This window comes from Eubalaena glacialis, chromosome 2, assembly GCF_028564815.1.
Source record: "Eubalaena glacialis isolate mEubGla1 chromosome 2, mEubGla1.1.hap2.+ XY, whole genome shotgun sequence".
NCBI lineage: Eukaryota > Metazoa > Chordata > Mammalia > Artiodactyla > Balaenidae > Eubalaena > Eubalaena glacialis.
Window position 1 is genome coordinate 24,108,251 of NC_083717.1, and position 24,601 is coordinate 24,132,851.

The window sequence follows — 24,601 nt, forward strand, 5'->3', positions numbered from 1 at the left end:
GGGTGCTCTGGTTTTCAGAGTAATAGCAAGAATGAATCATAATACCCAGCCTTATCTTGGATATCACAGATAGCAACTGGTTGCCTTCACCACCCCTAAAATGTATAATGGTTGACCTCCCTGGGATGCAAGACCAGTCTTCAGTTGAGGTTTTTATATTACTCTTGTGGTTTTAAACATGCCTAGAGACAGAAATGCACTAAACCAGTCTTCCCCAATGGCTCTGTCCCAATTCTGGTGCCTTAAGCCTTCCTTTTAGCATCACATCCACCCATCCTCTGTGATTCCATCCTCCATGCTGCCTGTAGAAGTTCTCCCAGTCTGAGATGTTTGTCCTGAATACATTATTTGGTATTGTTTTCTAAGGCACTGGGTTTTGGATCACTTAGCATCTCATCCACCCTGCTCCCACCTTTGCCCACGAATGTGCTAGAGCAGCAGTTTCAAGTCCAGAGCTCATTGGAGGGTCTCGCACAGAATTGCAAATGGCAGAGATAGAACAAGGTGAATATATCTTTGTAGCCATCTCACTCACCCTGTCCAAGTGGTCCTTTCCCATCCAGGATACCTCTCCTGTGACCCTGTCGTTAACTAATCCTTGCAAGGCAATCTGTTGGTAACTAAACTCTGGAAAGACTTCAGTAGTTGAAGGGATAATGATAACCCTTCACTGTTATAGGCTGAATTGGTGTCCAACATAGTTCTAAGGTATATAGTGTTTCACTTAATCCCCACAATGACTAAATGCAGAGAATATCCCCTTACTACAGATGAAGCAACTGACGCCCAGAGAGCCAGAGTTTGCATCCGGGCTACCTGGCTCCAGAATCTGTGCTCTTTACCTCTCTGCTACAGCTGGAAGGTGAACAGACAGATGGCTGCCTGTTTCAGGGCTGACCCTGATCTTGGCAGCCCAGTTCGCAGGTCCAGGAATCTGCCTGGACCCTCCTATCCTCATCTCTTCCCAAATCTTCCATCCGATGGGTGGCTCGGGAGAGTGTGTCCCTCTGGCTGCCACGATTCCACCCCAAACTCATGGGGAATAAAGAAATGCACAACTGACACACCACCTTTGGAGAGTTTGCTGCACATGCTGGGTCCTCCCCGTCCCCTTCATTCCTTCTTCCGAAGCAACAGCATCAGTGATCTGGGTCCTCGGGATCCCATTTCAATCACTAACCAAACCTGCTTCTTGGCCAAGCCCAGCAAACCTGGGGATAGAAACCAAATACACCCAGAGGTGAAGTACACAGTACCCTAGGTTGAAAACAGGCTTCTAAAATTCTGCCCTAAGGAGTTCCCCAGTGGTCCAGTGGTTAGGACTCCACACTTTCAATCCCAAAAGCTCGGGTTCAATCCCTGGTCGGGGAACTAAGATCCCACAAGCCACGTTGTGTGGCCAAAAATAAAATAAAATTCTGTGCTGGTAGTAATTCTGTTCAAAGCCCAAATGGGGAGGGAACCATGTTAAGCCCACCCTCTTCCTCAAAAGAAGGCAAGACTGGACCCAAGTGTCACAGGAATTCCATGACAGAAGACCTGACAATTTCAGGGAGTCTGGAATCCCAGTCCCAGAAGCTTCAATACAAGACTTTAGAAGGCGCTCAAGTCCTCGGACAAAAGCTCCAGTGTTGCATCTCATTCTTCATTTTGGCCAAGCCAAGCGGCACAGTTTATAAAAGCAAACAAACAAACAAATCCCTGCTTCCTCTCTAGACCCGCACATAGTTCTGATGGGCAAGTCGTATTAATTAGCATTAGCCAGTCAGTATCAGATCTGGGATGAAAGGCAGGAGGCCATGTACCGTGTACCACTCTTCATATTATTGTTATTATAATTATAATTATATTTTATGACAGTTTCCTTAAACCCTATTGCTCAACACTGGTTAATTTCTCCATTATAAGAAATGGATTATTTTATTGCACTAAGTGTTTTGTGATTCGTTTGGTTGCATTTTACCAGCCAAGCCATAATTAAGGGAGGCAGGTCTCCAAGTGGGGCCTGAAACCCCGCTATCCAGTGTGCGGGCAAGCCAGCAATTTGGAAGGCAATGACCACGCTTCACACGTTGTGCAAAGGAAAATTGCATCCTTTTTCAGTCTTGGAAGGTGATTTTTTTAAATTGAAGTATAGTTGATTGACAATATTGTGTTAGTTTCAGGTGTACAGCAAAGTGATTCAGATATAGATGTAGACATAGACATAGACATAGATATATTCTTTTTCAGATTCTTTTCCATTATAGGTTATTACAAGATATTGAATATAGTTCCCTGTGCTATACAGTAAATTCTTTCTGTTTATCTACTTTATATATAGTAGTGTGCATCTGTTAATCCCATATTCCTTTTATCCCCCCCCTTCCCTTTTGGTAACCATAATTTTGTTTTCTATGTCTGTGAGTCTGTTTCTATTTTGTAAATAAGTTCACTTGTATTATTTTTTAGATTCCACATACAAGTAATATCATACAATATTTGTCTTTCTCTGCCTGACTTAACTTAGTATGATAATCTCTAGGTCCATCCACATTGCTGCAAATGGCCTTATTTCATTTTCTTTTTAATGGCTGAGTAGTATTCCATTGTATATTTATATATACCTCATCTTTTTTATCCATTCATCTGTCAATGGACATTTAGGCTCCTTCCACGTCTTGGCTATGTAAATATGTTGTTATGAACACTGCGGTGAGTTTTCCTTTTCAGAAAGGGATTTTAAAACCAGACCTTCCACACTGAGATTATGCTGGGCTCCCGCGAAGACCGCCGGTGACCAGCAAGCAATCGAATTTAAACATAACCTGCCTCTGCTAAGAGCATTCCCCACAGGACACCAGCCCTGAGCTCTGCCTGTGAGTTTTCACCCCAGTTTTGACCTTTGCCTGCCATGAGATGTTGGGCAAGTAACTTAACCTCTTGGGAGAGAGGGTTAAATGGTTAGGCTGCATTTTAAGGGAGAAACTGCAAGACGAATCACTCAGCCTAAAGAATCAATGGAAAATGCTTCCCCCCAAAATCCAAAAGCCTGAGAACATGGGAGCACAGCGTCCTCTCTTCAGCTCCTGGTTTCTGTTGATGAGGAGGAGCTCTCAGATGAGAGGAAAAACGCAGCAACGTAACTGCAACACAGCTCCGGAGCCTACGTTCATGACTGATGTAGCTTCTTTAAGCTTTGTCCTCCTATGTAAACCAGGGATGATTCAGAGTAATACCTACAGCCCAGGACCGTTGGGATAATTAAATGAGAAGCATGTGTAAAGCACCTAGTAAGTGCTCAATATTCAGGGTGGCCCCCAAGTCTAGAAACATGGGGGAATACATCATTGGTTTATTGACAGTGATCTCCTTACATGCTAAAATAATTGCTACGTTTCCAGATTTGGTGGCCATTTTACGCATTAGCTGATATGACTGTTCAACAGATAGCACTGCCCTAGGTGTTGAAAGACACCAAAAAAGTCCCTTTGCCCAAAGATATCCTATGGTCCCTGGGGCCTAGAATTCCCATGGGACTCTTGTGCTTGGTTTAAGTTGTAAGGCAGGAAAGGCTTCTTTGACGTGGAAAGCACAGCAAAGAAGGGTAAGTTTAAGCCATTAGGGCTCATCAACATCCTTAGCTCAAAAGGGTGAAGTTAGCATAGAACCAGAACAGTGGTTGCCAAGGGCTGGGGGTGGGGGAGATGGGGAGACGCTGGTCAAAGGTTACAAACTTCCAGTTTTAAGGTGAATAAGTTCCGAGGATCTAATGTGCAGCATAGTGACTATTGTTAATAATACTATATTGTATACTTGAAATCTGCTGAGAGAATAGATCTTAAATGTCTCACCACACACACAAAAAAAGGCATCTATATAAAGTGATGGCTTTGTTAATTAACTTGATTGTGGTAATCATCTCACAATGTCTATGTATATTAAATCATTACGTTGTACACCCTACATACGTACAATTTTTCTGTGTCAATTACACCTCAAAAAAGCTGGAAAAAAAATTTAAGAAGAAAAAAAAAGAGTGGAGTCAGGGAGATCAGTTGACACGGGCCAGTGTGCAAGGCTCTGCTTGCATCTGGTTTCCAAGGCTGAATGAGGGACGGTAAATGGGGCTCAGCTTCACAGTAAGAGACGCCAAAAGAGAGTAGGTGGAAGTCAGCAAGAGGTGATAGAGGCGAATCCACAGCAAACTTCACCTCCTTGAATTAGTCACCTATTCATCATCCATCTCCCCGCATAACTCATGATTCTTAAAATCAACATGTCTCAAAATAAATGCCTTCTCTACCTTACCAACCTCCAGGAAAATAAACATTTTTTTTCTTTTCCTTTCTTTTCTTTTTAGTAAAAAACTCACTGTTCATCCCTCTCTTAGCATAGAAGTCCATTTGACAGTGACATTCTCAGGCCAGCCTAGGTGGGACTTCTGCAAAGAAGCTCCTTGATTGCTGGAAACTGATCTCAGACATGGAGAAAGAGACCCCTCCCCCTCCCCCTCCTGCACAGAGCCTAAAGGAAGCTGTGGACGGTGAAGTTTGCCATGTTGTTGCATGACCTAAGCCTACTTTAAACATCCTCTGGAGGTACCAGCCCATGAGTTCAGCGAGGCCATGCCTACCTAGAGCTCTAGGCAGGGTGATATCCACCAGGAAGCTGGAGCCATGTTAATTACAGGGCCAAAAGGTTGGGCTGAAGGCGTGCATGAGGCTTCTATATTAGACATTCCATATTTCACGTGGACGAGTTTGATCCTTTAAGCTCCGAAAACACCCAGAGGGCAAACTGTCAGCACCATGCACAAGAATTTTGCCCTGAACAAAATGACCTTTGAGTTCTTAACTGGTTTCATATTCTCTGGGTCTCCGCGTACATATTCCTCGGTCGATCACTCTCAACATCTTAAATGTATTTATTTGCTGGTGGGGTTGGCCCTCTCTGGCCAACAGCCACTGATTAACATCTAGTCTGCAAACCATGTAGAAACGTAATCCTTAACAAAATGGGGAAGTTCCGAGCAAGCCAACACATTGTATTGATTTGCAAACTTCAGCCCACAGTGAGCATCTTTTCTCACTAAACTCCCGCTATCTGTCTTCCGTGAGGCTCCATGGAGACTCAGAGGGTCAAGCCAGGACTCTCTCTTTGTCACATGTCACAGACATTAAATTCAGCGGCTGATGGGAGCAAAGCATGGTGCTAAGACATCCATGGACAGGAATGGGACTTTTTGTTTAAGATGTGAAATCAGGGTGACATCTTCCATCAGAGGTATCTTTTTCTAGATATCAAACATTGTTTTCTCAGCAGTAAGTAAACTAAAGCAGCATTTCCCTTACGTGTTAAGACTTACAGTGTAGGCTTTTCTGTCTTTTACTGTCAAGGCTGAGAACAGATATGCCAGCACTCACACGGTCTAGGACGGGCCCTTGGGGACAAGCTTCTCTGTGTCTTTGGGTAACTCAGATATGCCCCTACATCTTCTGTTTCCCAGGTCGTGACAGTGAGGAAACACGGGCCGGCTATGTACCTCCGAGGACCTCGGAGATGGAAAAAGTGGATTGATACATGCCTCTTTCTTTCCTCCTCTCCTTTCACCTCGGTCCAGCCAGCTGGCTATGAGAGTGGACATCCTGCCAGCACTTCTATCTGCCGTAATGGAAAGCAGACACCTAATCCCCAACCCTCATCTTAGACTCTGCTGCCGTTGAAAACCTGTACCTTCATCAGAGCTGCTGGTGACGAGTCCAGCAGGCTGGCAGAGATGTTTTGCTTTCCCTTCCCCATCTTTGAACGGGTGAGCTAAGGAACAGAGGAGCGGGCTGGCTCTGGAATCTCTAAAGAAACATTGCAGAAAGTCTAATCCCCAAACTGGAGAGTCAGCCTCCGATGGAATCGGGGGTGCAGTGAATTAAGCTCCAAGTTCCATGCCTTAACATCACCACCCATCACAGGTCGGGAGCCCGAGTGGCAGCTCCAGGCCCAGATCCAATTAAGACAGCAAGGTCCTCTCTTCTGGTTACCAGCAGAGGATTGAGCCTCAGAACCTGTTCTACCAGTGAACCAGACCTGCATTCCCAATTTAATTGTTCTCAGGCACCTCTCATCTCCCCAGAGAGGCTGTAAACCTCTTAAGGGAAGGGTTGACTTCACTTATAGTTGGATTAGATGCTCACTTGCTTGGTATAATTTGGGGGAAGCTGAGAGAGGGCTGTTTCTCACCCAGATATATCCTGCTACTCACCAGCTAGAGTCTCTGAAATTCCATTCCAAAACACTGTCACATGGGTAAAATGCTGTCCTGGAAATGCCCTCATTTATACCCAATTAAGAAGGGGAGACTCACAGGGTCTCCATCATTGCCTTACACTCCACCATCACAGAAAGGTCCTAAGGAGCAAGAAGATGGAAAAAGGGCTCCGTCCCTGCCCTGCTCACAGGAAGCCATGTCGTCCACCTGTCTCAATACATGCATCATAAAGTGAGAAACTCACTCCTACCGCGCCTTGGAGTCCAAGAAACCCAAGTCACCCTGTGAGATTAGGGGCCGTGTCTAAGACTGCCTCAGGCTCGGGTAAAGAATATCTTCATTCCCTTCTTTCTTTCATCAATACCCGGGTATCAGAGTGCGCGGCAGCCAGTGAGGCCAAACGCAGTCGATTAAGGCCTGATGCCGATAAAGACAAGATCAGAGACCCCAGTTTCACATAGCACGGCTAACCCTGGAGAGGGAGGGGACGGGACCCTTCCCCCCCTCCAAGCCGTATCCTTCTCCAGGGGGACAGACAGCTACTATTTTTTGACAAAAGAGGAGAAGGAGACGTGATGATGAAAACAAGGGGTTGGAGTGAAACAAGGAAGGGGCCATGAGCCAAGGAAGGCAGGAGGCGTCTTGAAGCTCAAAAAGGCAAGAGAACAGATCCTCCCCTAGAGCCCCAACAAGAAGCCCACCCCGTGACCCCGTGACCCGGTGATCCTGTAACTTAAGCCGGTGAAACTGACTTCAGACTTCTGACCTCCAGAAGTGAGTCGTAAACCAGCAAGCCTGTGGTAGTTTGTTACAGCAGCAGGAAGAAAATGATACAGATGTTGGCTTCCTAGAGGCACCGGACCTGAGGTTCCCCAAGAATTTGCCTGGGAGACAAAGCTGTGTCGCTGTTGCTGTGGACCTGTTACCAGGCCTTGGAGGAACTTCAAACGCATCCTGTCGGCCTCAAACACCCGCAACCCCTGCTCCCCACCCAGAACTCGGTCAGATTGGAGGCCACTGAGTCCAATGAGGGATTTCAATTTCTCCTCTGAGAAAGGGACCGATCTAGGTTCAAAGCAGCATTGCACAGTCGTTTGTGAATCAAACGAAATGTGCTGCTTGTGTCTTACGTGCCCGGCACCGAGCTGAGCACAAGGGGTTGACTGCCCCTCACGGGGCTAAGCCCCCATCCAGGGGCCAGCTGTGCACCCAGGGGGTTCCGTCTCAGCAAAGCCCCTCACCAGACGTGTGACCTTGGGCGTTCCTCAGCCTCTCCACCCTACCTTTTTCTCCTCCATAAAATGAGGGGGATACTCTTCTCGCTGGACATGGCTTTTCTGGGAACCGGGCTTTGGAAGCACTGAGCACCGTGCCTTCCATACAGCGTGTGTGCAACACAAAGGCAGCTCTCATTTCTCTGTGGTTTGATGGGCCCTGGGCCTTGGTGGGGAGCCAATGTGCGCTATAGCCTCCAGGCCACGTTCTCACCCTCATTCCTTCCATTGTCCAGTCCACGTGAGTCCCCAGGGCCAGACAGAACAAATGACCAGCCCCCTGTCCTTCTGGGAGGCCCCCATGGTTCCAGGCCATTGTCAGTGGTCCTCGGGTCTTCAGAAGAGTGAACGCAATGGGTTGACCGCTGGGAAGTTGGGAATTCTCTGAAGGAGGCTGAGCTTAAGGCCGCCAGGGAGCCCCGAAAAGTTCCAGGTGAAGGACAGGGGGCTTCGTGCACTCAGCTCTCAAGTTCACAGAAGACAGGTCCGCTCTGGGCCTGCCGTGGAGAACTCGGCAGGATTTCTGACTCAGTGTCACAGGCTGTCAACAAGGGGGTCCAGGCAACTTCAGCTCAGAGTCGGCAGTGACCGTGGACGGGGCTGCGGCCGAGGAGGCAGCTGTGTTCAGAGACGCCTGTTTTACAAGACGCCCAGCGGCTGTCCTGTCCGGCTGTGAGAGGCCAGCCCGATAAAGGGGGGAGAACACCTCCCAGTACCAAGAAGGAGAGGGTGGCCGCATTTACCGGGTGGATTTTACTTAACGACCCCTCCCAATCCATAAGATGGAGTTGTAAGGACCCTCAAAAAGTACATGCTATACCCAAGCCCCCGCCCCACCAGCCCCGCACCTGGGGCCGCCAGATTCAAAAAACAATTCCAGACCAACTATTCAAAAGCCCGGACCACACATGGCCCATTCAACAGCATCCCCCCAAATCTTGTTTCTTCTGCTTCTTTAAAAAAAAAAAAAAAAAAATGGGAAAAAAGTAAAATTTAACTTTAAAAATTTGAGGGGTATTTTACAAGTTTGGTTAAGAAGTATTAACTAATTCTATAATCAGAAAAAAGCAAACAAACAAACAAAAAACCAAAGAAAAAAGCAAAACTTTCATTTTCTGGAAATGTCCACTGGCCTCTCCTCCAAAAAAGTTAGACCAGATTGGCTGATGTCTTGGTCAACTACCTGGTAGTCTGGGCATCGAGCCGACCCCATCCGGATCCTTCTGCAGTGGGGTCCCCATCAGGTCAATGCACTGAATTAGGAGCCGGTGCCAGGGGCTGGTTGCCCTGTCGCCATACTACATCCCTCATTTGCACAAGGCTGGGCCCACAGCTGCTTCCCTAGGAATCAGCAGCTCCCCTCCAGGTGTTTGCAGGCCTTGGGACTGCTGCTGGGCCCTGGCAGCATGGCGGAGTGCTTTGTACTGCACGTCTTTTGTTTAGCCTCAGACTGGGTGGGTAGGGGGGTGGACGGGGAGGGGGCCCGCTCTCCAAATCCGCACTCCAAACTGTGCACACAGACATGACAGGGGATTGTAAAAACGCACCGCAAACAATGTGTCTAATGTACCAGGATCCCCTGCAAAGAAGGTCAAGGGTGATGGAGGAACAGCCCAGAGAAACCAGAATCCGGACAGAGCACCCCAAAAGGAACAGCTTTGGGGGAGCATTGATCTATTTCCTCTGCTGATCCTCTTCTCCTGAGAGAGAGAAAGAGCACAAGGAAAAAGAAAGGCTGGACGCTGGCTGCCTCCCTAGAATAGGCTATAAGCAATTCAGGCAGACTTTCTTTACACAATGGATGAGTGAAATATGAATCACACTGCCAACATCAGCAGGACAAGCAAGTCCTGTGTGTTCTGCTCAAGAGGGGCCTGGACACATTTCGGAAAGAGCAGGGAATCTGCAGGCTGGGACACTAACTCCTGTCCCAGGGTGACAGTCACAAAATACAAGTTAATTTGTGTTTTGCAAGATAGTACTAAGGGCAGATGAGAGTGGAACGACCCCAGCCCATCCGGAATCTTATTACAGCCTGCTCAAGATTCTAACCAGGGGTGTGAGGACGTCTTTCCTAATAAAGGATGTTCTCCAAAAAAAGTTTAAAAATCCAGTGGAATCATGGCATTTTTCTTCTCACATGGGTCTTAGACAGCATGTCTTCTAATGATGTAAAGAGCCCACCCCCAGAGAAATCAAACAAAAATCCTCAGATAACCCTGTTTGTTAGTGGCACAGCCAGGAATAAAAACCCAAGTTCCCAGACTCCTAAGACAGTGGTGGTCAGACATTTCAGATGATCAGTGAATTTCTCTGAATTCTGGGGTTTTCCCTTTATTGGGTTTTTGCAAAGAAGTGCAGACAAGTCCCAGTCTGAGGGTATGTTCACACCAATATGAGCAAGATGGAATAAGCGAAAATGAAAATGTTTTTCAGAAGTTCATTTCATTTGAAAGTGCCTAAAGGGGTTGGTGTATTACTCAGCTATTTTGGATCATGGTTAAAATTTATGCTCTGTGGATAAAATGATAAAATGCTATCGTTCAAATGTTTTCTTTGCACCTTTTTGTGATTTTTAAATTTTTAATTTAAAAAAATTCTTTAATCTCTGCTTACCTTGGAAATGGAAGGGAATTTCTCTACAGAGGAGTCAGTAATGCCTGCTGTCCAGGAAGGATCACAAAAATGGTTTTAGGATCTGGGGTGGATTTGGGGTTGAGGACAGGGGATAGTACACAGGAGAACGTGGAATCATAATGCTTCTAAATCTTTGAAAGGTCGGGGGGATAATTCACCATTGTGAGGAACATATCAGATGTGGGAAATGGATGGCATTTGAGTTTCTGAGTTTGAATTTTGTGAAGAGGTGTTTTACTGAATTCGGATCCGACATGCATTACCTGGGAAGAATTTGCTCCTTTCACACAGTTTCTAGATTTAGGAAATACTAAAATGATGTCCTGTGATGAGGAGTCAGCTTTAAAAATAATTCTAAATGCTTAAAAAGGTTTAGAAAATAGACATTGCTCTCAGAAGGCAGGTTCTGAGTGTCCCCACTTGTGTCACACCTTCTGCCTGCATGGAGACCAACCCAGGGGCCCAACCTCTCCAAAGTTCACGTCGTTCTTTTCAAAGGGGAATAACCTGTAAATGTCACCAGACTGAGACACTGGAACCTTGGTTTCTCTATTTCCTAATCTGCTTTTTTTTAATTAAAAAAAAAAAAGTTTTTAAATGGACTTCAACCTAGATCCTCAACAGGTATTTGTCCAATCAATGAAAGAAGTGTTTTCATTCAGAATTTTTACATCATGAACATCCACTGTTAGATATAAGAGGAGTTCATAAATGGCAAAACTGTTCAACAACTATGTAGTTTTTTTTTTTTTCTATTATGTTGGCTTTTAAAATGTTTATAAGAAATAATCCAAATCTTCACATATATTCCCGTGGATGTGCTAAATGCAGCTATTTCAAAAGCGAGGCAGAAGAGATGGAAAATTAATTAGGAGTACAATTTACTCAAGATTATTGGAGCAGCATTTTAGATCTACAATCTTGTTCTGTTTTTCCAGAGGAAACCCTCTCTCGTGTCGCTGTCCTAGTGTGTCTTTTTTAAGTGAAGAAAAAAAGAAAGAACAAAACTATTGAAGCCATGAAAACACGTAACATTCGAAAGGATAAACTGGAGAATAGTTACATAGTTTTTTAAAAATCTTTTGCATCATCCTCCAAAAATATCTTAGAATGTAAAATCCATGTACAGAATGATAAAATGACATTTGTCTGAGGCAGGAATAGGATCAAATGTGCCACTATCGCTATAGCACCTAAAACAAAATGTAGCTGGAGTGTTGAGTTTGGGATTTTGCTACATGTGCCCCCCACCCCTGCCCGCCCTTCTCCTACCCCCAAGAATGTCAAGAATTTGAACTCCTGTTCTTAAGGTGAAAGGGCATTCGCTCAAATCTGTATGAAGGAAAAAAGTGGCAAATCCTGAAACATTGGAACTCTCCAATGACAGCGCCCAAGTTTAAGATGGCAACAGACGACCACTGCCTTGGGTGTTTCACGAGTAACCGGAAACCACATCCGAATTAGGAGCCAGTCAGATCTTCATTTGCATCTCAGTAATCCTCTACTTCTTTATTTCAACATTGAGCTTTAGGCTTGAAATATTTGCTAAGAAAGCAGAGAGGCGATTAACAGAGATTTTTCAAATGTGTGCCAGCGTTACACATTCTGTCAACAGAGTAAAAGGAAACTATACAGCGTAGGTTACAAAATGGTTATTTCATGTTTCGCAAACATTCCAATCAACCCTTCACCGTGGTGTTATTCAATTCAACAGTAGAAAAGTAAAACAGACGTGAAGCCCAGCTCCTTTCCATCTTGCAGAGATCCATCAACTGCAAATATACCCGAGAATCCCAACGAGGAAATCTTCCTGTTTCTCCTGCTAGAAGATCGTCTCCTTGAGGCTAGACGAGGAGGGAACGGCAGCTCAGAGAGGACCACAGAACCTACTCCAGCCTGGGGATGCCTTCCTCTGGGCTGCATCCCATGAGCCCCAAAGATCCCGTTTCCCAAATGAATTGATGTTGACTATCTGGGGTTTGCCGTATCTCCTAGTGAGTAACTGAACAAGTTTGGGCTTTGTTATTTTGTTTTGTTTTGTTTAAACTCCTTTTGCTTCAATTAGCTAGAGCTACCAGATTTTAGAAGAGCTTGGCCACCACTCTTGATACCATGTTATGTGGTTGTTTTTAAATCTTTTATTATCTTTTTATATTATTATTCCAACAGACTGCATGAAAGGCAGTGATCACTAACACAGAACACAACAGGTGCTAACATTCAGCCAGGTTGCTCTCAGAACCCGGGCTGGCGGGCCTGAGCCGCTGACATGCACGCGGGTAGCTCATACACTGCTACCCTCATAGCACAGGCTGCAGGAGAAGTGACAAAGGACAGATGCTCTTGTACCCTTAGAAGCTATTTAATAAATATCATTGAGAAACAAAAAGGAAAAACAAAATCAGCCCTGTGGAGCACAACCGCCTTAGGTCAACTGAACGTCATCTAGTTTATTCAACCAAAAATTGAGAGAGAAGGAAACAAAAAAAAAAAGCAGTTCTTAACACTAGCAGGAAATAAATTTGTACAACAATTCAGTCTGTATAATATGATGAAATAAATCTACAACATCTCTTATTTTGGTGCTTTGAATTATACATACAAACGACAATTACAGGGACTTGTTCACAAAGCATGGAGGCCTAGGAAAGTCTAACTGAACCCTCCATGGCAATCTGGGAGTGTAACGCGTTGCCCGGAGTGATAGAATTTCCTACGCAGAGGCCCACAGCTTTGAACGAATGATTCGCCTACAACATTTTTCTTTTTTTTTTTTCCTTTTTTTTTTTTTTTTTTTTCTTTTAATGCATCAAACTGTGACCAGGAAAAGGAAACAAAACTGGCAGTTTGTCCATTTGGATATCAGAACTAGTTTCTTCTTAATTTCCACACTTTATTTTCTCCCATCGTCCTTAAAATGCATGGCGTCCTTCGTGCCTTCCTGACAGAGGCAATAAAGTCTTCTTCTTCCAATGTACAGTATTTCTTACAATATAAGTTATATGCAATGTTTAGCGATTTTTTTTTTTTTTCACAGCACTAGAGAGACCCTGTTCAATAGGGAATATGAGTCTGAATGGCTTATTCACAAATGGTATCCAGATTCAGGGAGTGAGAACACAGACACCACAGTGGGTTCCTCTGTCCAAGTGGCAAACATCGTGTTGCTTTCTGCCTGCAAAAACATATAGATCCATCGGGTTTCGGTTTCATGATACTGCTCCTGCGAAAATGCACATAGAGGGGGCTGGAGGGACTCTCGCCTGGAGATCTTTGAGCATCGAGCAGGGACCCTAGCCCATGGCGGTGACCATACTGGAAGGGTGGTGAGGTCCGAAGGAGAGGCTGGAGGGCGGGTGCATCGGCGTGGGTGTGGTCAGCATGTGGCTGGAGTGGCTGAAGGGTGAGATGTGACTGAGGGAAGACATGTGTCTGGAGAGGGCGGCGGGGTTGAACGAGCTGCTCTTGGGGAAGTCCTCCAGCGTGTCGTGCACCTTTTTGCACTTTTTGGATTTGCTAGACATTTTTCGGTTTCTGGTCTGGATGCCTTCCTTCTTCATAGTCAGGGGTCTGTTAATCTAAACAGAGATCAATTTTTTTTTTTTTTTTTTTTACTTTATTTGGTTGGCTCTGAAATAGTGCAGACTTTCACACCCCAACCCGGGTTCCTCTGACTGCCCCAGATCAGGGATCTGCTTTCAGGGGGCCCCTTCCTCCCCACCTTCCTGCCTCCTTCCCAGGGACCCAGGGTCCTGCAGGCTAGGGTTCTGCGGTGGGGGTCTGTCAGCCTCTATCAATTTCAGAAACCAAGAGGCCACAGGTAAGGTGTTCCAAGCAGGGCTTATTCATTATGTTCATCTGCACCAATCATTTGGGGGAAAGTTTGCGTCAGGGAACTTTCTGTCTCCAAGGACCATATTCTAGAGACCCACCCAAGATGGTTGTATTTCTCTGCTAACTAAAATATAATAACTTGGGCTTCCCTGGTGGCGCAATGGTTGAGAATCTGCCTGCTAATGCAGGGGACACGGGTTCGAGCCCTGGTCTGGGAAGATCCCACATGCCGCGGAGCAACTAGGCCCGTGAGCCACAACTACTGAGCCTGCGCGTCTGGAGCATGTGCTCCGCAACAAGAGAGGCCGCGATAGTGAGAGGCCCGCGCACCGCGATGAAGAGTGGCCCCCGCTTGCCACAACTAGAGAAAGCCCTCGCACAGAAACGAAGACCCAACACAGCCAAAAATAAATAAATAAATAAATAAATTTAAAAAATAAAATAAAATATAATAACTTGTCTTCTTCCATTAGAATGACCTTAGACTATTTCATGAGCATGGAGGCAACAGAGGGATTTTCAAGGGGGAAATAATATCTTGTCTACTGGTCCAAAATCTGTGTTAGGACTTTGCAAGTACTGCAAGGCAATCGATCTTAAGTGTTTGTCTCTGCCTTGAGAAGCTATGACTGCTTCCCTCTTCAAAGTAATGTCTGGTTGTCTCTCTTCTAACGAACTTTTCGAAACAAAAGGTGCTGTAAAATCTTCCCCTGAAATGTGTAAGTTCTGGGGTCATAATTTAATACAAAGTGTCTTTCCAAAACATAAGCTCCTGCCCAGGCCACAGCAACTGTGATGATTGAAAGTTGCAATTTCTACCTGGTCCTGACTATCCACTTTTTACTAGACAAACAGCGAAACAACTAATCCACAAGAATTTAATATCCACTTATGGGGTACAAAGCCCTGTGCTAGCCTGAAAGTACTCTCCTCCTAAAAATCAAAGACCAGGCCTGAAGTTGAGTAAAGAGACAGAGGCAAGCGCTAGTCTTCCGTCTCCGGGGCAGCAGACCATCGCTCTCTTTCTGATAAGCCTCATGTGTTTTGTTTTGAATACACATTTGTTTTAGGGGGGTGGGGAGAAGAATCAAGAGAGGGGACTTGACAAAGCAAACTGAGATCATTCCCCACGAGGAGTCAGAATCAGATTGACCTCAATAGCGGCCATCTGCCCCGCAGAGCAAACCAACGGCACATCTGGCCATGTTTCTGGGGAAATGGGCAAAGGGACTCAAAGAGGGAAGGTCAGGGTCTCAGTCACTCCTGACTCCTTGGGGAACAAACAACTTCCTCCAGGGTCCTCAATGGTGGAGGAACAGGAGATTTCACAGCTCTAGGATCTGCCTGTTTGCTCCAAAAGCTAGACAGAGATAGTTAAGGAAGAGAGAATCTAGCAGCCAAGAAGGCCAGGCTCCGACAATGCTACTGGGAGCAGCAAACCCACAGCTTCCTGGGCCTGAGCTGGTCACCTGGAGACGGGTACAGAACCACTCCGTGGGACTGACACCTGCTTTCCCCCTTGTGCAGGAAGGCCACGTGAGTGACGATAGAGGACCTAAAAGGTCGTTGCCCAAAGAACATCTCAGGGTTCCTTCCTCAAAGTCATAATCAAGATAAAGATGCAGCCTACAGAGGCGATAGGAATCTACTGTCACATCGAATCTCCCCCAAGATACTGCCTAGACACACGGCTCTTTACGCTGATATCTAGATATACAGAGCCAGGTATCTAAATATAATATCTAGTTACACAGATAGCCACACAAAGCCAGATAACTAGTCCCAACACTGATACTGAGATAGGTAGTTATCTACACACCTAGATAAGAAGACAGGAACTAACTTAGGTCGTGCATGGTATCTCGATGGGCAGAACAAAGCACAGCAAGAGAAGAATGTTAATAGATTATTATCTCTTATTGTTAAATACACAACAAATCCGCCTCCTTCTGTGAATTCTTACTAAACCAGAGAAGGCAGAAGAACCACTCTGGCGGATGAGCACGCTTCTACCTCCCAGCCACTGGGGCCCGACCGTGAAGTCGGGAGCTAATTAAGAATAGGGTGGGGGCTTCCCTGGTGGCGCAGTGGTTGAGGATCTGCCTGCCAATGCAGCGGACACGGGTTCGAGCCCTGGTCTGGGAAGATCCCACATGCCGCAGAGCAACTAGGCCCCGTGAGCCACAATTACTGAGCCTGCGCGTCTGGAGCCTGTGCTCCGCAACAAGAGAGGCCGCGATAGTGAGAGGCCCGCGCACCGCGATGAAGACTGGCCCCTGCTTGCCGCAACTAGAGAAAGCCCTCACACAGAAACGAAGACCCAGCACAGCCAAAAATAAAAAAAAAAAAAAAAAAAAAAAGAATAGGGTGGGAGTGAGGAGTGAAGAAGGTTCCTTGACCTGTCTTTGATTTAATGAGAAATTCGTATTCTTCAGAAATAGATATTTTTTTAGATTGGACACAATTGAGAGCCTATCTCACTGTGGCTGAGTAGTCAAAGAAATTTACAGCTGGTTCATTTCTCATAATTCCTATACTTCTGTGGAAATAGGAAAGAAGTATATATACACACGCAATTCATTACTTTGAACAGAACTTTGGTATATTCTAAAATGAGAAGGTGCTTACTCTCCTCTCCTCCTTATTATTCCTGAGGTTATTGATCTCCCTGCAAGGCCTTTCGCAATTCAGAAATCCATCCTGGCCCTTCTCCTTCATCAGCCATGTTCCTTACTTCTCTGAGTCATCATTTCTTCAAGTAAAAGGGAAATCAAAATAATTTCTGCCCTGTCTACATCATGGGACTCTTTGAGGCTCAAATGTAATCAAGTAACATGAAAGTTCTTTGCAAAACCATACATTACAACCCCAAAATCATTTTATCGGCTGTACCAACCACTGGGTAGCTCATAAACCCTAAGGCCCCAAATCTTCCAGATTTTAATCACAAATCTGCTTCTCTCCACGGCAGTGAGCAAGGAAATTCCCCAAAGTGAAAACGGGCCTGGGGTTTCATTGCTGATAAATGTACACAGACCACAGTCTGAGGATGTGTGGGAGAGAAGCGATGGATTGTAGTAAGACCCCAGTTCCGTCAGCGCCGGGCCCCTCCTCTCGAGAGCGGACGGCACACGGGCAGGGAGGTGAGTGTTACGGGGGTCCCCAGGAACCAAATCAACTCATTCCCAAGAAGAACAAAAGGACTAGATTGCTGGGGTCACCCTGGGAAGTTCTCCTGTGATTCAAAAACTCTAACCAAAAAAGCTTCCTCCCCAATTCCCAGGTGTTTCTGGGTAAGATGCGTTGACTGCCAGAATGGTTCTGAGCAAAGCCCTCCGCCTTTCCCCATTCACTCCCAGACATTACCAAAATCAGACTGGTCAAGAGACTTCAGGAGAACCAGACAGAGCCAGAGAGATGATGTGAGAGAGACAGGGAAAGACAGACAGAGAGAGAGAAAATTCTTTCTCTGGGATCAACATAAACTTCTGGCCTCATAAGGGTCATGGCCTGTCAGCCAGAGTTGCTGCAGGGAAAAAAAAAAAAAGTAGCTGAAATTTTTTTTTAAAGGTAAACATATTGCAAAATGGGAGGACCCCCAAATTGAAAGATTAAAACTGACACAGCCAAACCCATGTGACTGACTGACAATTATCATTCTGCTAATGTGATCTAGAAGGAGAAAAGCATTCTTTTCCCTGGTAAGGATAACCTCCGTCGGCTGCTTTGCAAGGGTTCGCCTGGTGAGGACAAAGTCAGCAGATGAAATCTCTCAGCCATTTCATCTCGTGTCTTTTATTCAGAGAATTCGTTTAAAATTCACCAAGCCTCTTTACCCCTCAGTAACTGAATCGCCCTGAACTCCTGCGCCGTGCATTACAATCCTATTTACCTTTCTCTTCACTTTCTGGCTCATTCTCTCTCTTTTTTTTTTTTTTTTTTGGCAAAGCGTTTAAAACTCAAGGAAACATCAAAATATGACTGGTGACTTTGGTTTTTCCAAGAGAAAGATTTTTCTCCCCTTAAAAACCCAGACCAGGCCCACCATGCATACTGTTTCCAATTCAAACTAAGGAGCTGAGTCATCTGCTTTAAAGCCTTCAATCTCAGCAAGGCTACGCTGTGCCGAGTCCTTTCCTACACTGGGTCCTATTGCAATGCCTTTTCTGAGCCTTGTCATTGGGCGATTCAAATGGATAACCAACAAGGACCTACTGTAGAGCACAGGGAACTCTACTCAGTATTCTGTAATAACCTAGATGGATAAAGAATCTGAAAAAGAATAGATATAATATATGTATAACTGAACTTTTGCTGTACACCTGAAACTAACACAACATTGTAAATCAACTATACTCCAATAAAATTTTTTTAAAAAATATCAGAAAGGGGACCAGGGAAGGGGGCCATTCGGGGTCAGGGGGGGCGCGGTGGTGCCCAGGACACTTACATTGTGCAGCTTGTAGTACAGCCCGCAGGCATTGCAGACAGGGTCTCCATTGGCATTTCTTCTCCAGAGAGTCGTAGTTGTGGTTTGACAGTTTGCACAGGACGTACCTGCCCTTCTTGCTGCTGACTGGGGAGCGGGAAGAGAGGGGAGGATAAAAATCAAAACAAATGTTAAATGGGTTTGCAGAACTACAGAGACCGACTTAAAAAAAATTATCATTGAAATCAAAACTAGCAAGTGGCCCACATGAAAGTAATAAAGATCCCCAAAAGCTGCATCAAGAAGAAAAATACAGCCAATCCACTGGCATAGGAGCAGGTCAGACCATAGTCCGGTGGTCAGCACAGAGCCCGCTGTCCCCTGGGGAAGGATTCGGGAGGATGAGAAAGCCGACACCACCTCACCGACATAACGAGCCCCCCTCCTTCCCCCACAAAGTTTGCCAGATGTTTCATTTTTATGGGTAGCAATTTTGAATTAACCAGACTAGTCTGGGTACCAGGCTCTCAGTGGCTTCCTTCGCCAGGCCTACAGGAGGTCTTTTTCAAGAGCAACTGCCCAGAAAAGCAGTTCTCAACAAGGATACTGGTCATCACAATAGACCAACAGCCAAGGAAGAACAAACCCAAGCATCAAAAGCGCTTTCTAGATCCCAAATAAAGAAACGCTGGATGATAAGGAGGGCAGAGTGCTGACAGAATGAGAGAACGTCTGCGCATGTGTGGCTGGCACACACGGGATGGGCCATGGAGAAAGCACCAAGCCAGACATCCTAAGGAAACAAGACCCCAGCCAATCTGCAGGCATCCTAAATGTGCACGGCCCACGTTTTCAGATTTGGTCACTCGTGGGGACAGCCATCTTCATCCCCTTTAGGTGGCTTTCAGTTAGTGAGACGAACTGAGAGGAACAAGGAATTTTGCAATCCACCGGGAACACTGGCCCCGCTCCTAACTTCATTTCATTTCACCCTCTTGAAAGTAGGTGCTTCCTATCTGCTGTTCACAGAGCAAAATGGTTACAGGTCAGATGTCAGCCCCAAGCTGAATTTTCATTATTTGATTGTGTCATTGCCTTCATTTCCTTTAAAAGGGAGATTTTTCTTTCGCTTTTTGACACACTTAAATGTATAAGGGGACTGTTTCCTATGTCCATATGTTAAAAAAGAAAACTTCAGCTCAAAAACTTTTGAAAGGAAATGAGGTTGGGTCACTTGTAACCATATATCTCTCATCTCCTCACACCCCCCTGCAACATAAAAAGAAAATTTCAACTGCAAAATTATTTCGGTCCCTGGGACTTAAAAATATTATCAAAGGCAAGAGAAGGAGTAAGAATTCAGCTGGTCTTTATCTGTGATCAAGAAAATTCTGGGGTTTCCCTGGTGGCGCAGTGGTTGAGAGTCTGCCTGCCAATGCAGGGGACACGGGTTCGGGCCCTGGTCTGGGAAGATCCCACATGCTGCGGAGCAACTGGGCCCGTGAGCCACAACTACTGAGCCTGCGCGTCTGGAGCCTGTGCTCTGCAACAAGAGAGGCCGCGCGCGATAATGAGAGGCCCGCACACCGCGATGAAGAGTGGCCCCCGCTCGTCGCAACTGGAGAAAGCCCTTGCACAGCAACGAAGACCCAACACAGCCAAAATAAATAAATAAATAAATAAATAAATAAATAAATAAAAATTAAAAAAAGAAAAAAGAAAATTCTGGCATGGTTATGAAAGCACGGAACAAAAGAACAGGGATCAGGGCGTGCTTTTCCATCAGTATTTTATCCAGCAAGAAGTTGGGCCAAACACCCGAAGAGGTCAGATATTGAAAACCCAGTGGCAATTCTGAACGAACCAAGCTGATTCCTTTCCTTTCAAAGCTACTCAATTGTTCCACAGAGATGCTGCCCCTTCCCACAGGTTTAAATAGCAGAGCTGTGGCTTTTTCCGTTTGTTTGTTTGTTTTTAGTAATTCTTAGTTTCTGTGTTCTGAGGAACTAGAAAGGAAAAACAGCCCTTCTCCCTCATAACTGAGAAGGTTCTACTTTTGAGTTGTCCATTTGGAAAATAATTCACCGCAGTCCAAGAGTGCTGTCTCTTATCCCATATGCCTCTGGTCCGCCTGCCTTTATGAAACATGATAATTTAAGACTTAACCGTTGCTCTTGTGTACTCTTGGGAGGAAAATGATATATGAAATCGGTGCTTAAGGATTTTGACAACTACATTATCATGTGATTATTATTATAGTCCTGGACTGGTTTTCCCCCTTTAAAAGAAATACTTGGATATAACAGACTAATATCTACTCGAGTACCGGATTTCCCAGCCCAACAACTGGGAAGGGATGGTACACGTGCACAATACCAACTGATAAAATAAGAGTTCCAAATAACCACGCTCATGGTGCAGCCTTTTGCAGTGTATTGAAGGTATCATGAATCCAAACAGGCTTAGACTTTATGAGAATTTATACAGAACCTCTAAAAGTCACACTGTTTGGGTCACTAGCAGAAGACAAAGTATATTAATAAAGCAAGCTAGATGTGAGACTCATGAAAATCGTGCAACACTAGGAAAAAAATTCTATGGGTCTTCCCTTCTATTTCCTGCACGAGTTTATTCAGTGTTTGTTAGATATGCATCTATAGAAGAGCTAACTACACGGGGGGGGGGCGGGCAGGGTGGTCTTCAGCAAGTCTGCAAACGTGCAGAGCAAAAGCAGCAAACTGGAGAGACAGAGCAGGGAAGGAGGGACAGGAAATATAGGAAAGAACAAAAAGAAAGTTCTAGGTATTCAGAAGTCAAACACATCTAAGGGCTAAAAATATACGTATATATATCCTGAATGGGCCCCGAGCGTTTCTCTGGAGCATGTGAATTCTATGGAACTAAAAATAAAAAAACACCCAGAAGAGATGAGTAAGAAAGAGAAGGCAGCTTCACATGTGACAGCAAAGGAACTCTAGAATTAAAAGTAATTATTACTCAGAGTTCTAGAGATTTCTTATGAAAGGTGAATGAAGACAAAATTATGTAAAATGCAAGTCCAGCCCTCCTGTACAATCTACCCAGACAGAAGAAACCCCAAGAAAATGTCAAATGTATTCTTGCTCATCAACCAGACAACTACGGGGTCTGACACTTTACTGCTCTCTTTGTCCTTCTTTACTTTTACCTTAAAAAAAAAAAAAAAAAAAATAGTCCAATTATAATGGTACCATGACTTATTTTAACAAGAAGTTTTTTGTTGTTAGTTTTCTTTCTTTTGTTTTTCTTTTCTTTTCTTTTTTTCTCTTTTTTTTTTTTCCTAAGACCAGGTTTTGAGTGATTCAGAACATTCTTTTGTGGTGCAATCATATTCATTCTGTGCTAACACCTCCAGCCATTTTTTTTTTTCAAACACGTCTTGTTCTGATACGTTCAAACATCTTGATGTTTAGGTTGGGGAAGCTGAGTTGTTGTTTATGAGTTATCTCCAGAGCTCAGATATCCGGCAGCTTTTTCCTAGGAAGTTAGCTTTGCACATGAGAGAAAGGAAAAAAAAAAAAGTACCAAAGAGCATGGGGACAAGTCGGGGGAAGGTTGAGAGAGCTGGAGAAGGGGGCAAAGATGAGAAAGAATAAAGCCTAGAGACCTAGGATTGCCAAAAATTAAAGTCACGTGGGCACTGCCATCCCTAGAAAGATTTTCCTTCTTCTGAAGAGGATGTGAAAGGTGTTGATTTGCACTAAAATCTGATGGAGAAGACAAATAATTCTTTAAAAAGAATGCAGAGGATTTGGGAAGGGTCCACCTTAGAATCTGAGGGATGCTGCTTCATCCATTAATTTGCATGGGGAAATTCCCCTCCTCCCCTCTCTACTTGGTGAATCACCACAAAAAGCATTTTGATCTCTTGACTGTGGTTACAGTTATCATTTGCCAAGCCTGCTTTTATTTGTCTGTTACATACACTTGCTATTCAATCTGGCCTGAGATTCCAAAGACAAGTTTGCAAATGAACCTCTCAGGCTAGTTTTCCTTATAAATGCTTGCCAGTGCCAGGTTTTCTCAAGTATTCCTAGGGGTCAAGAGGTTTAAGAAGGGGACAAAGAGGGGGGAGAGAGGAAACTATCACCCGACCGGCAGGAGTTCAAAGAGAAAATAAGACCAGACACTAGGGGAGACCAAGAAGCAGGACAGGAATCATACAGTTTTCCCCACAGGAATTACCTGTGGCAATTCCTCAGTTCTTCAGACCAAGGAAGAAGAAAAACTCCACTAAGTCCAATGGCTGCTGTTTGTGAAATTCAGTTAATTAGCCCTGGCACATGAGATCTCATCCGTGGCACTAAGGCAACCCTGAGACTGTAATTACTTCTTAGGAGCCCACTTGCATGACTTCAGAAACAAGTTCTGGGTGGCACCTGGGACACTCCATCCCCGTACTAAATTCTTCTGTGAAACCGCGACTATCAATGCATCTTAAATCAGTCACCCTGGTCCTGTTAAAGCAATCATTCTATCCGTGAAGACATTTAAGATTTGATAACCCAGAAGTCAGCATCCTTAAAAATGTGATAAGTGACTTAAGAACCATGGAGGGGGAGAAAGGCGGAGGGGGGGGTGGACCTTTCTGTATATCTAATTTGAAAAAAAGAAAACAAAGAAGAAGAAAAAAAACTATCCCAAGCAAGCTGATTTTGAGCCATCCTGCCAATTTCCAGCAGAAAGCTCTTCCTCCTGAAGAGAGGAAGTTAAAGACACAAAATGGAGAGTGTTGGCCCAGTGCTTCCCAAGGACAACTCACCAGCCTGCGCTTGGGTTTGATGAGGGGCCGGTTCTGTCCGTTCATCTTGTGGTAGAGCCCACAGGCATTGCACAGGTAATGCCCTGTTCCATCTCGACGCCACAGTGGGGTAGACGTTGCTCCACAGTTCACACACTCCCTGCCTTCTGGAAACAAGATCACACATAAGTCACTTATGGAAGGAAAACACACAGAAAAGCTGCCAGCAGAATTAGGGAATGAAAGTTAAATGGAGAACTTTTTCTCTATCTCTTTTTCCTCTTTTGGGGAACTTTCCCAGCTCCCTTGAAGGTGGCTCCTGAGTTGAAAAGAGTTACTGTGTGACCCTTTCATGGCCTAACCATTCCCCGTGCACACACACACACACACATACACACACACACACACACACACACACACACACACACGGCTCCCAGCCCAAGAAACAGCATAGGAATCAGTAGCAGCAGAACCTCGTCCTGGGCCTGCCTGACTTGATGGGGAAGGTCAGGCAGAGCCAAGCAGGAAGGCGAATTTCAACTTGAAACAGTTCCCTGAGAAAACCCTGAGCCCCAGACGATGGCGAAAGCACAACATTCCATTCGCTTCCCTCAGAGGAAAACAAAGATGATCCATTATCGTCACCAGGTCTGTCTATGCGGATTGATTAAATAATGAAGATTAGGATGGGGCCAAAGGAGAGATTCATCGATAGCTAGATAGAGAAACAGATAATCAACAGATGAACAGGTGGATCAATCGGCTGATTGATTTTAGCACCAAGGGCCTTAGATTTTACTTCCAATAAAACTGTAAATGTCCCTGGCGGGCAAGGAATAGATGAAGACCCAGCAGGGTCCACTCATTCATTCCCCCATCATCTTTTTTACTCTCTAGAAAAAACCAAGGTTTTCTGTGGTTTTCCAGCCACTGAGACCCCAGTCTGAAGGTTGGAGGGAAACGCAGAGCAATCCTGAAGGCAAGGAAGCTGGAGATGGGGAGGGAGGGAAACAGCGAGGGGGCGTGTTGGGAGGGGCAGAGGGAGGAGAAGATGAGGAGAAGAGGCCGGTTTATGGGGGGAGGGCAGTGGGGAGGCCCTTGGGTTGGCTCATTAACCAAGACTTGCCTGCAGTTGCTCTTTTTCCAAAAAAAACAAACAAACAAAATCAACAAAAAACCGGCCAGGCCGGGTTGAAACAGCACTCACTCCAGGGGCTGGAGAATGACGGGACCCACCTCCAGAGGGAAAGCCCTGGGAGAGAATCCCTCCAGATACCATTTTAGGAGGAGGGGAGTTCACTCACAGAGTTCTTCTCAACTTCCTCGGGAGGAAGAAGAGCAGGACGGTTGCTGGGAGAACTTGCCCCGCTCCTGGGGGGGGCCTCGTTCTCCTGGCGAGGACG

At 45.2% G+C, this 24,601-nt stretch overlaps 1 protein-coding gene across 6 annotated transcripts in view; it reads right to left on the bottom strand.

Moving 5' to 3' along the window:
• Window positions 1-12,270: 12,270 nt before the first annotated feature.
• The window catches only part of GATA3 (GATA binding protein 3), a 29,784-nt gene continuing 17,453 nt past the window's right edge, over window positions 12,271-24,601 (bottom strand). For 4 of the 6 annotated variants that reach the window (XM_061179555.1, XM_061179556.1, XM_061179557.1 and 1 more), the window contains exons 4-6: window positions 23,220-23,365; window positions 18,440-18,565; window positions 12,271-13,733 (exon numbers count right to left, since the gene is read on the bottom strand). In XM_061179555.1, the coding sequence (XP_061035538.1) occupies window positions 13,449-13,733; window positions 18,440-18,565; window positions 23,220-23,365 (557 nt within the window). In that variant the 3' untranslated portion in view covers window positions 12,271-13,448. The remainder of the gene's footprint in view (window positions 13,734-18,439; window positions 18,566-23,219; window positions 23,366-24,601) is intronic. The other 2 variants (XM_061179559.1, XM_061179560.1) reach the window with 2 other exon arrangements.